The sequence below is a fragment of the Triturus cristatus genome, chromosome 10 (assembly GCF_964204655.1).
Source record: "Triturus cristatus chromosome 10, aTriCri1.1, whole genome shotgun sequence".
Lineage (NCBI taxonomy): Eukaryota > Metazoa > Chordata > Amphibia > Caudata > Salamandridae > Triturus > Triturus cristatus.
This window is the reverse complement of record NC_140593.1, coordinates 948,436,632-948,454,655: the sequence shown is the minus strand read 5'-3', so window position 1 is coordinate 948,454,655 and position 18,024 is coordinate 948,436,632. Positions and strand designations below refer to the sequence as shown.

At 43.8% G+C, this 18,024-nt stretch overlaps 1 protein-coding gene across 5 annotated transcripts in view; it reads right to left on the bottom strand.

The window, feature by feature from the left end:
* Nucleotides 1-18,024, bottom strand: part of NKTR (natural killer cell triggering receptor) — a 376,878-nt gene that overhangs the window by 19,932 nt on the left and 338,922 nt on the right. For 3 of the 5 annotated variants that reach the window (XM_085628781.1, XM_085628782.1, XM_085628785.1), the window contains one exon: nucleotides 13,723-13,785. In XM_085628781.1, the coding sequence (XP_085484907.1) occupies nucleotides 13,723-13,785 (63 nt within the window). The remainder of the gene's footprint in view (nucleotides 1-13,722; nucleotides 13,786-18,024) is intronic. The other 2 variants (XM_085628783.1, XM_085628784.1) reach the window with 1 other exon arrangement.

Here is an 18,024-nt window from a genome sequence, read left to right as displayed (position 1 = left end):
GGAACCCTGGCTGCAAGGTTTTGGCATTAGGCTGTTTTTGCTGTGGAAAACAGATCCATGCCTGGGGTTTCCCACCTGTGAAAGTAGAGGAGCAGGACCTGCAGGTGGAGTTCCCACTTGTGGACATGTTGCAGCGTTGTCGTACTGCTGAGGTCTACAAAGTGTTCAGTCACCCTGGCAGATATGCTACTAGCAGATTAACTCTGTGGTGGATGACCCAGTGCCAAATTGGTTGAGCTATGGCTGATGAGGAAGGGGAGTGGATGTCCCACTGCTTCCATAGATAGAACATGGAAGTCATATTGTTGGTATGCAACAGGACTGTTTCGCCTTGAATCTGAACAAATGAATGTTCTCAGAGCTGTAAATGAGGTGGTCACAGACCTTGGACTGTCATGCTGTTTAGATGCTCCACCAATCTGGCAAGGATGAGTCCATGGTGGCGGTCACCTGTCGACCAGAGTCAAGGAAGGGCCTGTCCCACAACAATTTGTTGCCGTTTCTCCACTGCAGAGAGAAATGGGTACTGGCCCTCACTAACACAAGATCCTCAAGGCGACCCTGTGCTTGTGACCAGATTGGAGAGGCACTGTTGAAGCAGATGCATAGGGAGTTGAACGTGGAGCACTATGGCGATTTAAGATGCCATCATACCTGGCAGGCGCATTACAGTGCGAACTGGAAAGTGACTGAGGGGCTGAAAAGGATGCAATTGATGAGAGGCTTGCACCCTTTGCGAACTGGGTTAGGACTGGCCGGAGGGTGCCCTCCTTTTTGGCGATTAGGAAGTATAGGGAATAGACACCTTTGCCCTGGTGTTTAGGGTTATAGGCTCTATGGCTTCTCAGGAGAAAAGTACCTGAACTTCCTGTAGGCGTGTGAGATGTTCAAGGCTGAGGGTATGGGGGCGAAGTGGGATATTTGGTGTAGTGGTTGTGAGCTCTAGGCAGTAACTGTGCTCTATATTAGACAGCACCCACTTGTCTGTGGTGATTTCTTTCCAGTGGGGAAGAAATCCCTCAAGTCTTTCTCTGACAGGTGTGATCAGGGGGAATGCTGGCTGAATCCGTTTTTGGAAGCAAAGCTCACTTGGTGGAGGTGACTTTACCCAGTCTCTTAAAAGTTGTTATCCCTAAACCCCTTGTAAAACCTCTATCGGCTTGATGCTGATAGCCCTGCTGCTGGTATGAATGGGATGGTTCTGAGGAGGTGGTGTCTGTAATGGTGCCTGCAAAGGGAACAAGAGGGGGTCTGCAAGGCACCCACTGCCTTTGCAGTTTGTGTTCTTTTTTTATCTTCTCAAACACTGTGTCCACTGGAGGTCTGAAGAGGTGCTCCCCCTCAAACTGCAGGTTGATGAGGTGCTGTTGAACCTTAGGCGTAAACTGGACACACGGAGCTGCAAGATGATGGAGATGTTTACTCCCCTTGCAGCATTATCAGCTGAATCCAAGGCAAATCTAATGTTGGTGTTAGAGAGAGACGCCTTGCCTTCATTTACAAGATGTTCCTCTTTCTTCCAGTACTGGTTTGGAAGGTGTTGCAAGAGCCCCTCCATTTCCTCTCATTTCCCTGCAGCATCTATCACTAACTAACCTTGTCAAGAGGTGGAGTGTCTCCAGTACCCTAGGACGCTGCCCATTTCCTAGCTGTAGTGGCCACAAGGGAATCAGGAGAGATATGACCACTGATATAGAGCGAGCTGACTTGTATTTGTGAGGGAGCTGACTTGTATTTTTTTCTTAATGTATGGTGTAATCATGAAAGAACTTAGTCTCTTTCAAAATTCTGGAGTAGATATGCCCATTCCTTTTAGCATGAGGAGATACTGTACGGAGTGCTTGTCATGGAGACAGTCTCTAGAAGGAAATCCTGTTCCGTGGTATAGAGGTCCACTTTGTGGTAGGCGGTACCATGCTGAATGACGCTATGGCGAGGCCCTGACTAGAATGTGTTTCAAGTCTGCGGGTGAGTCTACATTGTAGTTTTCCTAAAGATTCCTGGGAGCACCATTGTGTACAGGTGCAAAATCTTCGGTCGATGAATAGGGGCTTAGGCTGGGGGTGTCATAATAAGATTCTGGGGTCCTTTGTGGGGAGTGCATTGGAGATGAGAGAGGGGGTGGAGTAGGAGGTGGGGATGAGTGTGGAAGAGGTGGAGGTGGTGAGGGTGGAGGATATGGTGAAGGAAGAGGAATATGAGGAGGCAATTTGTCCATGAGTTTTTGGAAGACCATGAACCTCCAGTGGCTGAGCATCCGCTGGAGAAATGTTTGTGCTTTTGGTGTAGAACCTTCTTAGAGGCCACAATCTTCCCAGTGCGTGGCTAGATGACAACTTTGGGCTATCTGACACCCAACTCCACCTGAAACCTCTCAGGCGTTCCTCAGATTGAAAGGCTTGAGTTTTTGATGCCACAGGTGGTTTAGACGCTGACAATGGTGCCAAATGTGTCTTCGGCACCGAGGATGGCTGGGATAGCAGATGGGGCTTGCGCCAGGAAGTCTACATCTTCGATGCTGCTTGTCTATAGATGCTGATTTGTAGTCTCAGCGTCAAGGCAGATTGAGGCTCGAGGGCTTGGCAGAGTCCATCCTGTGCTCTGCAGTCGCAGCGGTTCTCATCGTGGTCTGGCGAGTGGCACAATTTGCACACAGTGGAGATCGACCCAGGGATATTTAGCATGACACTGGGGGCATCTTTTGAAAGGCATCCCTTCCATCCCCTCAAGAGCGTTGTTATTCTCTGAAGGGAGGATGAAGCATGCAGTGGCCCAAACAGGCCTGGGCACTGGTCGTCAAAGGAAAGCGAAACCAACGTGCAAGTAGAGTGATGTGTCGAAGATTGTACTCGCAATAGGGTGGAAGTCAGCGTACTCAAGAATAGGACAGGAACTGACCAATTTGCCGAGATCAGGAGCACACTAGACCACAGCCGAACCAACGTTGGAGAAAAACAATCTAACAATGGAGAAGGTGACCATGCGCACCTACACCTAGAGTAGTCAACAAAACCTTGTGACTCAAAAGACTTCTTTGAAAAAAGAAAAAAAAAAAACTTGCAACGCCCCAGCCCATCACTAGATGAAAGGTGTATGCAGAGCATGTGTAACTACAGCCACTCATGCTAAGAACAAGTAGTTGTCCACCTTTAGCAATCCTATCTGGACGAATAATACATATTTTCTTACGGCATGAGGATTACCCCTCTAAACAACTGCAAGAAGAGATCAGAACAAGTGAAAGAGTATTTATGCCAGCAATACACCCGTCATTCATTTCTATTTGATCTTTGGGTAATGAGAGACTAAGTCATTTGTCTCAGATGTAGTAGGCCCAGCACACATGAACAACGATAGTTAAAAGATAACCTGTCAGAAACTAACCACAGAAACTGGAACTGAACGGCTAGACATTAGAGACACACTACAGGCTCCATTCAATTACAAAAATCTCATATTTAAAAATATCACCCAACAAACTTTTGTAATCAGTATCGCATCATGAACAATACTCCAATAAAACATTCAACGAAAGATTATACAATAGCGCTATGCTAGTTATTGTAAACTAACTATAGCAACAGTAGGCTCTGCGTTCCTATACCAAGATTGTGGTTTTCTGCCTTATGTTTTGCTCCAAACACATACACACAGGTACAAAGGAAAAGCTACTTTTTTCTGTGTTAAAGGTTGAATATCTCTGTGTATGCACCACATACCGGAGCACAATACTGCCTGGACACTTGAGTTGCTGGAGGACTCTATGGTCATACTCAAAGAGGTAAAGAGTTCTTCCACAAATAGAGGAGATTTTGATTATGGTGTATCAGTTGACAAGCAGACCAGAGAACTGGCCATTTACCTTATGCTCTTTATCTGGCAAATCTGGCAAGGTCTAGTTTACAGTTTTCTTTCACTAATGCAATAACTGATTTCCCCTGTATCTCCTTCTCATGCATCTTTCCTCATCTCAGTGATTAGAGATTTTGTGGAGAGGTTTAAAAAGTTTCTTCCAGTTAGACCTTCTCCTTGCTGGGAGATGAATGTGGCACTATTCAAGTTGCTGGGTCCCGCGTTTGAAACTTTGCATACAGCGGATTTGTGATCTATCCTGGAAGGTCCCCTTTTCAGCAGCTTTTACCTCTGTGTCATGATTCCCCAGGTCTTCCGGGCTGTCGGCTTGAACCCTGTCGCACCCCGAGACTGGGTAGTTTGCTGCATAGGCATTTTCCGTGCGTCCTGAAGGACGGAAATAAAAACTACATTTCCCATGATTCCTTGCATAAGAAACGCTGCCGTCAGGGACAGAGAAGGACTCAAAAGCATTTCCGCCTCCCTGCAGCGCTGCCGATACTTCTGGAGTGCCATGTGCTAGAGGTTTGGTGTGAGGCGTTCCTTTGCTCATCTCATGGGGGTATGTAAGGGTGTTGAAACACCACCTAAACGTTAGATCTCATTCTGTGGCGGCGTTTCCTTGACCTAAGAATTTGCTTGGTTGACATTTTTCTGACTTACGAGCTAAACCTAATAACGATCTCAAACACATACTTGTGGTGTCCCTCCCTGTTGGCGAGACACACGTTTGTGTTCTCATGCAGGTGGTAGGGATACCGGTAGCATGTATATGGTTGGAGATTCTAGAGTGCCATATTTGACATAACACTCATGTTCCTCACTGTTGGTGAGACACAAGTCTCGTGCAGGAGGAAGTCTTATTTCCTACGCTAAGAAACAACCAACAAACTTTCGAAGTTGGTCGTGCAGGTGTCCAGATTTGAGGGGCACTTTCAGTCGCTTTGTATTCTATGTTGTTTTCGCCAAATGTGTGTTATGTAAATATTCAACGTTATGGAATATATGCCCTGCATTACATGTGATTCGCCATCCATCTAGACAGAGGGCTAATTATACATATAATGCGTGTTTTTGTTATTCAATGATTTCTCTCTACGTTCAGGCCGCTTGAACAGGGAATGGTTGAAGAGTCTTATTGGTATCTCTTACTACCCTGTGACGAGAGGTCTAGTGTAAAGAGGGTAGGTTTGGAGACATGAACTACCTCTTGTGAATGTTATGTCATATACGATGTTTTAGACAGGGTGTTGTGGTGATCACTCATACATCTGTTTGTTTCCATATGTGTGCCAAGCAGCATGTGCCCCATCCAGAAGGCTTCTGGGTCCTGTTCCTATGCTGAATGAATAGGAAGTGTGATTACTTCCAGGGCGCATCTGACAAGTTCTTGTTATTTTCCTTTACAGGTATACTGTCTGTTACATTAGAAGCATGTCATATCTCGAGTGGTTTCTCTGCAAATTGCTGCTCACAGGATATTGTTTGTTGTTATTTTAGGTCTCCCTCCCCGCTGTCCCCTTCCTTTCCTTCCCTCGCTCGATCACTTCAATGATCTGCGCTATCACAGCATACAGACTTGAAGCTATCGAGAGGTGGACCATTTTTGAGCATCGTTCCGATCCTGAGGAGTTGGTGACACAACACTCTGTGAGGAGGGTAAGTGAGCTTTAGGCTATGTTTGCAGAGGAACTGCACATGGTTTTCCATCAGAACAAAATCATTATGAACACATTTATTTTCTTCCACAGGTGGTTTCAGATTTCCTCATTAAAAAGACTATTCTATGCCCACCTTCTTCCACAAATCCATCGACCGAGAGATCAATACATACCTTCCATGCATAACAGTAAAGGGTTTCATAAGGTCAAGCAATGCTTTGTGAACCATGGTGTTGTAGGACAGGTCTAGCTTACTATGAGCAGAACACAGCCATTTGAACAAGTTGCTTACTTTTGGTAAAACTATTTCTGGTGGACACTTTAACCACAAATTCCTCACCATTTGAATTATCCCAGGCGTCAGACTGGACCTGGAGTATTTCCAGCAACTGCTTCCAGGCACCAGTAGGTGGCACCATCACTTTATGGCAGTTTTGCACGACATTCCAATAGTTATGTCACAGAGCCACATGTAGGCAATACCCATGCACACAGATGTCAGTTTTCTTTTGAAACTGTTCGGATCAGTCATGACAGACCTCAACATGTCAGTCTGCAAAACTTAACTTGGGACATTGTTTTACAATCAAAAGGTTTGCTCCACAGAATGGGGAGGAGGAAAGATGGTGAGGCCGATGCGTTTATACAGGTTATACTTCTGAAAGCAGATTTCTAACCTTTTGAAAAATACTAAAGGAGAAGTTCCCAAAATGAGGAGGGTCTGAGGAGTGGACATACACCAGGCAAGATGCAGTACCGGGTGGGCTAAAAAAAAAAAAAGGCCCTCCTTACAGACTTTAGCATTGAGGAAACAACAAAAATCCAGCAAAAAGCTGATCACCCACCCAGTAATGCTTAGTCCAATCTATGTAAAAAGTCAGAGCCCTCTTTGGATCCAACCGATGGAGAGTGATAGACTAGCCTACAAGGAAGGCCAATTCTACTTTTCAGATTGAGGCACCAATTTGTCAGGTGAAAAATTAAGTAGATAGTGGCTTTGCAGACAGCACCTGCAGCTGATTGACAGGTGTGTAGAAGTACCTGCAATGAGGAAAACAGTAAAAATTGTTGGCAACGTCTGGAACAGCGGTACATATGTTCAAAGGAGGAGCAGATCAAAAACCTAAGAAACAAGTCAAGGTCCCACTTTGACATGACAAAGGGCGCAGGTGGAAACAGGGGTGTCCTTTCAAACCCTGCATCACACCTGAACTGGTGATTTAAACAATAATGGGTGGTCAGGCAAATGATAGAAAAGATGACAAATATCCTTGCTGCCCACAGACTTGATAGACAGGTGTCGAGCCACCAGGAAAATGACCACCACTTCAATGGAAAATTAAACCGCCCTCAGTTGGTTCCACTCAGTTTCCACCTGTGGAGGTATAGGTTTCGTTGCTGGGACAGGAGGTCCTTACAAAGAGGTAAACTGAATGTGAGACAAATGTTTTGACTCAGTAGGTCGGAGTACCACTTTGTCCTGGCCCAAACCATGGCTATAGGGATGATCGAGGCCAGTCATTCCTGATTTTCAGAATGTAGGGCAAAAGCAGCAGTGGTAGAAAGGCATACAAAAGACCACAGCCACACTGCAGGTAAAACTGTGAACTATGGGCGGTGGACAAAGTGATGGATGGAATGCTTGAATTTATCTCAGACACTTGTAAATACTCGTGCAGCATCCCAATCCATCGTTATTTTGCACGCCATCCCACTTCAGTTTGGACCCAGCTATATAATAATCAGTCGTCACCCTTTCCAGTCGGAACAGTCTAGCCCAAACTGCCAAGCCAGATCCTCCCTGAGCTGAACACAAGCATCCCAGGACTGGTTTTCCCTAGTTATGGACTAATCAGCCAGGTACAACTTGGGTCCATTGACACTATGTGCATGGAACCCACATCTGAGCATACTTAAGGTGACACAGTAAAGTATACAAAAAAGTGATGAATGGAATGCTTCAATTAATCTCAGCCACTGGTATTTTCTCGGGCTGCATCCCAATCCATCTTTGTTTTGCACACCATGTCACCTCAGTTTGAACCCAGCTCTATGGAAATCAGTCTTGACCTCGCTCCAGTCCGAACTGTCCAGTCCGAAATGCCAAACCAGGTCTTCCCTGAACAGAACAAATGCAACCCGAGACCAGTTTCTGGCCTCTGTCAGCCACTAACGAAGGTACTGGTCTGCCCCGTATGAGATATTAATGTTACCCAAAAATAAACTCCAGTACTAAGCCCACTGCAGGTGAAGTTCCACTGCAGAGAGTGCATGTGCCAACAAGCATAGAGAATCCATGGGATGACCGAGGGTAGGAGGCCCAGAACCCTCAGAACAGTCTACACTGTAAAACAAGTGTACCTTGAGATCCCAACCTGAATGTTCTGGATTCGCTGAAGGGCAGAAAGACGTTGAAAGCCACTGTTACCCAGGACTGCTCTTCTGAATAGAATCCTTAGGGTCAGGTGCAAGTGGGCTTTTGGTTTATTGATTGAGAACCCCAGGAAGGACATAAGTCAGAAGACTGTCTGCAGGTTGGCTGAAACAAGCTCGCTTTCAACAGCTTGTCATCAAGGTACAGGAATACATGTATCCATCCAGAAAAGATGTGCTGCAACCACTGCGATCACCTTCAAAATACCCACAAGGGCAAGGTGAGGTAGTAGGGTAGAAAGATAAACTGGAATTGTTCTGACCCCATCAAAAACTAAAGGAAGCATCTTTGAGGGTGCAGGATGTGCACATGAAAGTACATGTCCTGACAGTCATAGGACAACATACTGTCTTGGGCAGGGAAGATTTGAGTGAGAGTCAAGATCTTTAACTTGTCCTTTTTAAGGGAGGCGTTCAAACAAATATCTAATATCGGCCTGAAGCCTCTGCATTTTGTGGGCACCAAAAACCTAAGAGTACTGGGAGTTACACATCACACAAACCATTGATACAGCAGGGTAGGAATCACAATTTGTAAGGGACGCCCACTAAACACCCCTTCCAAACAGATTTATTATCCACTTTTAAACACACATACCAATATTAAGAGGCTTTCATTCGGTAGATGGGTTTAGTAAATCCAAAAATACTTTTCAGTGGTCGCAATCCCAATGATTAAGCGAATCAGAAGGTTTGTGACTGTTAAAAAGTTTTACATCTGGTGCATGTTGTGCACCACTCCCGGGCCTTGAAAGAAATACTGAAACCAGGGAATGTAACGAGAATCTTATCTATCAAACATATCCTTACATATTACTTAACATGATCTGTGCAAGTATTGGGGATGCCATGGATATCGGTCACAACAAGTAAGCCTACTGTGCTTGGACTGAAACTGGCATAAAAGGTAAAAAAAAGCATGGGTATAGGTAGCAATCTTATGATTTCAAGGCAAAGAACGTGGGTGTAGGAGTACAACCTCAAGGCAACATACCATGACCCTGCTTGCGTGCCATCAGAAATGAAGTAGTTTCCTTTTAGAGGGAATACTAGAAGCCTCCTGGCCATGCATAAAATAGCAAGGTTGAAGTCCACTTAATGAAATAAAGTGATATCTACTCATGGTGCTGTTCTGGTAGGAGGCTGACTTGATGACAAATGGCCGAATGCCATATTGTTTGTTTTAAGGTTGACAGCTGGTCAAAGTGCATGTCCCCCTATTTCTGGACACAGTACAAGGTAGTTAAGCTTGTCTGTTCTGATGAGTATCGTCTTCTTGCAAATCACTTTGTGAAAAACACTGAGTGCCAGATGCACTGCCATCAGTTTTATTTGCAGTACTTGCTGTGGCTCAAACGTGCTCCTCAACCTGTAATAGGCGTTCCTGGTAATGCTCCCTTGTGGCTGAGGGCTGTGAAGTGACCTACTCTAAAAAAATTGTTGTTCTGACGTTTTAGTCTGAGTTGAACTCTTGGCTCTACTAAAACTAGATCTTCTCACCAATCTGTTGCTTGAGACCACTGCCTGGTCGGACATTCCTATAGCGGGCAAATGTGCATGCAAGCATTAGGAACTATTAAACTACAAGATGCCATCATTCTCAGCAGTTTCATGATTGTTCTTGGTGTGAGAGGAAGCAAAGTACGGGGAAAAAAAGCAGCCTCTAAAAATGAGAGTGTGTTGGCATTTCAATCTATGCTTTCCATGTTTCTGGTTCAGTATGGCTCCCAAAAAGGCTAGGATTTGTTGGGGGAAGGTGTGACTTGCTATGGGGGCTGTATACAGTAGGAGATCGCCGAGACTACAGGTGGTGGGCAGCCGATGCTGATGGTGAGGTGTGCTCGCCGCTACCGTCCAGGATTTCCATTCCTGCTCCCGGACCAAGGGGGAAGGGGACACTTGCCTGCTGCTCCGGTTGCAGATCGCCCCCCCCGGCGTGATCCTCTTGAGCCGAGCGATCCAACGTGGGATTGACACCTTTGCCCTGCGGGGGCACCTTCTGGAGGTAGATGCTCTTAAGGCAGGCGCCTAATGCCAGACTTGGTGCGACAATTGTTGCAGCCCTTCTGGCCTACTTATGTGAAACTGGTGCATGCAATGCTGGGAGACCCTCCTGGGTCGCAGCGTTTCAGCGGTCTTGCAGGGGACGCTCATATCGGAGGGCTACAGTGGAGCCTGGTGCCTCTCGCTATATATCGGTGGACTTCCGCCATCATTGCAGTGTTACCTGTATTATCCTACTAGATATTTAAGGGCGCATTTCTCCTTAGACCGCCCCACTGCTTTCTGCCACACTTCGCACCAAATCTGTTTCCCGCGAGTGGACGCTCCCTTCCTAGAGGCTTCTTTTGAGCTGCAATCTGAATTGAAGGAGTAAGCAATGCGGCACTGGTCCTACCACTGGCAGTAGGGCGCTGGACTTGGGCTGAGTGACATGAGGGGGACACTGGTGGTGGGGACATGGGGCAGTGAAAAGAAACCTGCCAGGCTGCTTGGGGCTTGTTCCTGGGGTCTCTCCTATCTAGGGAGGCTGCACCATTGGTTGCTGCAGATCCCCCGCCTGTTGTGTGGCAGCAGTTTCTCGTGGCTGAGCAAGTTTGTCCTTCCTCGTCTGGTGAACTGTCCGGGCCCACTTACTACTGGTCATTGTTGGGGTGTCCTCCTCAGTCCCCTGTAGCTGCCACCAATGGTGCTATAGGAAGAGTGGGTGGGGGAGCAAAGAGGGCAATTTGATACTCACCGCCACCTGCCAAGGTACCTCAAAACAAGGGAACGATCCAGGTCAGCTGATTTGTTCCTGTACAGAAAGGAGTTTTATAGACACAGATATTCAGAGTCTTTTGAGGCAATATGTTTGGCAGACCCTCACTCCAGAGGGTTCTGCAGCAATTTATTTTTGTTGCAAAAGAAAGGATTGGTTGGTGATTATCTGGCAAGAATTCACTCACTGGATTGTTTACACACACTTCAAGGTGGCAGGAATCCATCTGTGGAGAGACCTACTCCAACAACATGACTGGATGGACAAATTGGATCTAAAAAAAAAGTCCTATCTAACACTCCTGATATTTGCCCCACACAGGAGAAATTTCTGCAATTTAAGTGCAATATATTATGGTATGAATTCAAGGTACTCCCATTTGAGCTGTCTTCAGCTCTATAGTGTTTAACAAAACTGACGAACCCAGTAGTTGAAGCAATGCCAAAGGTGCAAGACCAAAGTAGGGTGATTCTCCTTATCTCTTGGTTGATTCAACTGCTCCAGGAGTTGGGCTTTGTGATCAACATCACAAAATGCATACCGATTCTTTCCCAATTAATAGAATTCTTAAGTTTTCAAGTGAATTTCCTATGGGCCCAACTATAAAGAAAATCAAGAGTGATTGGAGGTAAGCATTGTCCAAAGCAATTGTTTCATTGAAGCTACAGGCCAGGATTGCGGGTTTGCTCTTTTAGTACTAACTTTAATGGTTTAAAAAAAAAAAAGAAAAATATATGTGGGCAATTTTGCATGTCAGTGAGAATGAGTGAAAGTGATGGACAGGAGGAGAAATGGGTGAGTAAAACAGTGAGCAAGAATGCATGAAAGTGAGAGAGTGAGGGGGGGGACTGCACATCAGGAGTTGGCCACATGGTCTGGCATTAGGTCAGGCTCTCAACCTGCTGATATTGTGATCAGCCAACCTGTAACAATAGACTGGGTCAACCCAATAATCCTCAGAACCAGGTAAGTGTAGATAGGTATCAAATATTGGGTTCACTCGTGGGTAGGGAAACAAGTAAAAAATTACACAATCAGCTAACTGTCACTGTGCTCAGTTTTTTTGGCCAATTTGTAGAAGGGTCTCACTGAATAATGTGCATTCTAGATCATGTGAAGAGGAAGGTAGGTGAACAAAAGAAGCTGCTTAGAGAATATGCTAGCACTTGATTCGAGGGGTGTGTTGCACTGCTTAGCTTAGCATGTTGGAACTGGAATTAAATTATGGATTTCTCTTTACCAATGGCTCTGTGGTAGTTCAACCTTAGACCCAGAACCAATTCAGCTATGCCTCTCATGCAAGGTCTCCAATAGGAATGGTGGCAAGAGGGTTCTGATCAAACAAAGCAGCTTTTTGATGTGGTAAAAGGACATATTTTTCCTGTAGATTCTCCATGCTTCTTCCAATCAGTCTTGGGACAAAAGTTAAAATGTTGTATTTTGCTTTAGGTGCCCAAAAAAAAACCTGCAAAAACTTTATAAGACTTATGAGACACACTTGAATATGAATGTAGATACAATTCATAAAGTGGGTTTCTTACTTGTACACATTTTCAATGTATTCCAGACATCAACTGGAAGTTTTTCAAATTTCAAGGATAACTGTACTTAGATCCATAAAGCAATCTCTTCATTTCTTAATTTTAGTTTAATCATTTTATGACAGGAATACACAATGTCATGTCGACTGATGTCTTGTCTGCCGAAAATAGTTGCTTCTTAAGAGCTTTGAACTCTGTTTGCACATGGCAAAAATGTATGGGTCCCAGTTAAAGGAAATTATTTGTTCTACATTCAAGGATATTTTTCAGGCATCAGAACCTCTAGGGCTAGTTGTGAGTGTAAAGGTAACTTTAGCCAACTGAGAATCCCATCTACCCTACTTCTAGAATCTGAATTGTTAAGTAATCATAGGCACTGACCAGGTAAAGCCTGGTTTTAAGTGCAAATAGGGGTGAATATGTACTTCCCAAAATAGAAACTTTACATTAATCTTCATTAGCCTCTATTTGTTAAGTTAATATAGGATTCAAAACTCATATCTTAACTAACCCATTCTCAGTGCTAATTATTACAATACCCCGAACTGAGCAAAACAGCCATGTATTCAAGAGCCATTATCAATTGGTCCAATCTTGCAGGATCGAAGACAATGTTCCACACTGTAGTAAATATGTTTACCTGGCCCCCCCAGACTCCTTTTAGTACAAAAATATTTTGTAGGCTCCCCCTAAAGACCATACTCGAGTATAATATGAATAGTGCCTGGATCAAAATCATTTGTACCCCACATTTTCTCCACTGATTTTCATTAGAATTGTAGCAGGGTTAGGAAATGCCACATGCTGGTTAGGGAAGGCCAAAAATGGACATCTAAAGCCAATTTGATGTTGGACATAAAACATGCAGATAAGATAGAACCGAGGAGTCCTTAATAAGGAAGATATCCTACCATGAATAAATTAGGGTAAGTCCAACCACCCGAGTCCCTTTGTGAGAATTTTTTGAAAAGAGAAGCTATAAACAAGAAGACAGAACCAGGAAGGTGATGTCAGAGAAGCAAGGGAAAATACCTAACAAAGGCTCGGAGGTCGTATATTTTAGCTGCAATATGAAGCCCTCCTAGACATGTGAGGAGGTGTCGGATGTCTTGGAGGACATCTCTTTAAGGCACATTGAGGATGTACAATTTACTGGTATGTTTGATAAAATGGAAAACCGCAAAGCTCCAGTGGCTGTGGCTTCTAAATTGTCCTTTTAAAGCTTTAATATATTATGTTAAGAACTAAAATAAAAAGGACGAAAAAATTATACCCAACGTAACGCATGTATTCAACCAAAAAAAAATCTTCTGTACCTAGGGAGATATTCTATGCTTCTGAATGGCAATGAAGTGCCCAGGCTAGATAAAAAAAAAATTGTTGCTTCAGAGTTCTACATTCCTTACAGGACTTCTTCATCAGTGAAAAGGTTGTATCAAATGTCATCAAGTAAGAAAATCTAATTAAAATGTACCTTGATCTTCTGTGGCGACTGTAGGAACGACTCCTGGAGTGGCTTCTGCTGTAGGTACTGCTACTATCGAAAAGAAAAAAAATTAAGATGCTAGTACCATGTGCATTTTGTATTACAGCCTTTTATATTTCAAACAGAATTCCTAGCAATCATTCAAACAGCATCCACTATTAATAAAAGACGTTCAAATGTTAATTTAATTCATGTTTGAGGATTGTAAGGCTATCAGCACAGTCCTACTCTATGCATTGAGATCTGGAAATACTTACTAGATTCTACTCACATAAAACAGGCACTTCACATGTTATGGAATACTTTAATTTCACCTAAGAAAAACATATTGTAAAACAACCCTGAAAATGTATTAAAAAATAAATAAGATTTGTGAACTGAACCCCCCTACCTATTGATGGAAAAAGGTGTGCACTATCAACCAGCCTGACACAAAATGGGTGCTTTGAAAAAACACCTGATTTTATTTCTACGTTTTAATCTAAAGAGGGGTTTTCTAGCTTTGTACGAATATCGCTGTTTATTGCATCTTCTGCTAGAAACCTTTATTTAAAGCTCTCCTGACTCCCTGCATCCACGCTACCCTTGCTTTCTTGTTCACTCACAATACCCTCTTAGCTTAGCACACTGCACTTCCTAGGTTGATAATTATTTATTTGTTCTTAAATGAATACTAGACTGTTCACGTTTAGTAAGGTCTGTGCTCTACAAATATAAAAGATATCGTTGTATACTAGAAAACCTATTTAACAATAAGCACTTTGTAACACAACAATTACTATCTAAAGTAAATAGTCTTCACTAATTTTACACTATTAGGGTGGGTTGCAGGGCTGCATTAGTAACAATATATTTGACTAGTTTAAGGGATATAGAAGAAATGAATCCAGATGTCAATGCTCAGAGCAGCTGTACTGCGCTACTGTCTTATTGGGCTTAGGAGCAGGACGGTAAGAGAATGCTTCCCATTTTGTATTCAAAACTTTCATTGGTAAAAAGTCACAGCTTACCTATCCTTGTCCTAGAAACTACTCACCAGTTCTGGCTTCCAAACTTTAAAAGCAAAGGCCTTTCAAAACCATAAAAGGATATCAGCCAAGCATGATGATCCATTAGCATGGATGGGTTGGGAAAAAATTACCATTCGCTCTACAGGTTCTTTCATTTGGTTTGAAAATCAATAGGGCTCTATCTGGGATAACCACCCAACCTCGTGGGAGCCACCATGGAAAGGCTGCTTAAAATATTGCCAACTTAAGGTTACAACGATTATGATATCACAGCTATTGAACCTAGTTTCTGAGATTCTTTATTAGCAACCCTGTTGTTTATAAGAAACTTTATTGCGTATAGTTCCAAAGAAAGCAAACACATCAACAACCTCCCCATCCCCACACCCCAGGTCACCAGATTACATACAATAGAACACCTATCATTCTTGTATTACAGTTACAACTACCATTCTTTGTATGGTTCATCATTATCCCAATACATTTGTCTGTAAAATCTTATGTGTTACTTTCCAGGTGGTCTATTGTTTGGCAGATTTATTAATTTCACTAACAAGTTGGCCCAGTCAGCAAGATCATTTGTCAGTTCCTTGTCCCTTCTTGTATTTCTCGAATGTTATTCAAGTATATCAGTTACAGCCCATTCTAGTAGATCCGTCCTCCAGTAATCCATTGGGTGTCACCTAGACCCCCTAAATACGATATTTAGGGGGTCTAGGTGACACTATTACTATTTTACGCTTCGCCAACACACTTTCCAACTTCTCCATTCGCGCCTTCTTTTTGAATTTTTGCATGGTAAGACATACCCCCCTGTAAGCATTGTTTTATTGACCTCTACGGCAAACCATCAACATTTGCAAAAAATGTAACCATTTAACCACTCTATCCCCCCCATGAGCATCCCCAGATCATATGCAGAAAGTCAGCCATTGTATGCTGCATCTAGGGCATGCGGAGGTTTCATCTTGGTAGATCATGGCTAATTTGTTTAAGCGTGAGATAGGTCATGTGGAGGTCATAAAACTAAATTAACCAGCCAGGGAGTCGAGCATTGTAATTACCTCTGTTGTGGAGGGTTCTTCCAAGAAAGCAGTCTGGAGTGCAATGCAAAATTGGCCTGCCCCAAGGTAACCCCTTCGATGCGTGCGTCGACCAACGGCCGTCACGAGCACTACCTCCGTAGTGCTGCGCACGTCCGTTGGCCGCCGCGGCCCCGCCCGCGAAAGATTTCAACCGCACCGCGGCGGATTTTATGCCGTGGTTAACGGGTTAAATGCATACTTCAACTCATCATTAGTAAATAAGACAATTCCGGACCCAACCACTAGATGGCGGAATAATGCACAGAATGTGAATCCAGAAAAGGATTCACGCTGCAACACCGATTGTTAAGATAGTGGTCTCCCACAGAACCACACTTACCCTCCTGCCATCTATTTACAGCCATAGCATTGCAAATATCTTTAAAAGGTTTCAAAACCCATCGCTGGATGTTTGGGACATATAGGGGTCTTCTCAAAACCACTGATCACTCTTACCCATATCGCAGCTGCCTGTTTCTGCCCGTTTACCCATCATGAAGGCTTCAGCCAGGTCATGTAAGGGGTGGGTTTCAGCCAATAATGCTCCTCCCAATTGTCATTCGGGTTAAATAGTGTGTTACTCAGCCCTGCATAATTCACATAAAGGTCAGGCAAACTCAGCCCACCCCTTGTCCATAGGAGCCTCAAAATATCCAGTCTAACCCCAATGCATTTTCCCTACCAGATGTAAGAGCCAAGTAACCTATCCAACTCACAAAAATATCTTGAAGGGCAGGGTATACATTGGGTTCAGTAATACATCCAAGAACCAGGACAAAACACCATCTTTGCCAATGCTATCCGATTCGGCCCATGATGGACAATGGTAGTGTACTCAAGAATGCTACCAAGCATGCTAATCCAAACATCACCCTTTCCATATTGAAGTCATACTGCGCACCAGAGTCAACCGTCACCTGGATGCCCATATATCGAAAGTGGTCTAGCTCCCACCTAATGCCCATATCCGGCAGTTGCTCCAGGGCTATTCACCCCTGCGAATACAACATTTACCTTTTACTATTCATCCTTAGATCAGATATATCACCAACTCTAAAAGAAGAATCTCTACCAACTGTTGTGGGGTCTTTAAATATACCAACATATCATTCATGTGAGGAAAGCAGTATATTATATGGTGTGGTTGTGTGACCTCACCATGTAATAAACTAACAAACCTGTTTTGGGTCCAGTTAGGCTCGTTATCAAAACCTTAAATCAACCCTGGGTAGCTGTGGCTTCAAGTAGTCAGGCTTTGTCAAAGGAACATGTGCAAAGCATTTGAAAGTACCAAAACAACTGAATAAGAAAGAAATGCAACACGAAAATTCAACACCAATTTATAAGAATCTGTTATTTTATGGATTTTTAGATAAATAACCAAAATGCACAGGCGAGTTCCAGAGATCTAAATTATTAAACAAATAGTAAGTCAAATTGCAACGATGCTTAGGCAACTACCACGGTTAGCGGTTACTTGGAAAACTTAAAAAAAAAACTTTTGCAAAGCAGAGTACTCCTCCAGACCGATCTGGGCAGCCAACTCCGAATAAGAGCAATTCACAGGGGCCAATGAGGCTTGGCAGGACAGTTACCTTGCACTTAAAGCAGTTTCCAGTCAGCGTCCAGGCTCTATGGGAAAAGTGCCATAGATATCAATGGAGTGGTCCTGATGCAAGGAATACAGGATGTTGAAGTAGCTGATCTGTTGGCGGGGTACTTCCTGGGGCCAACTCTCAGACCACGAACACAGTGGGGTGACTCTTGCCACAAGGTTCGAAGTCAAACCAAAAAACAAGTTGCCACTGGTCTACTGGTCTGGTTACAGCGAAACCAGGGGTCCCCTAATTGAGACTAGCGTCAGTCTTGGGAGACCAAACTGCACTTGGACAAATCTCCTATGTCACACGGAATTGGTGCAACTTTTGAGCTTGGTGGACAAGCGATTGCGACTACTAACTTTCCAGGGCAGGATTCTTCAGTTTTTGTGAAGCTAGGAGGACAGAAGCTGTCTCATGGCCAGCAACTGTAAACGGTCACTGGAAAGTATGGGCAACAGACTGGCGACATTCTAAAGTTGCCATTTACTGAAAAATTAAGTTAAATAGACTTCAGCACCAATTCAGGTTCAATGCAATGATTCTTTCGATACCCTGAAGTACCAAATTTAGTATACCATTCAGAAGTTAGCTCAA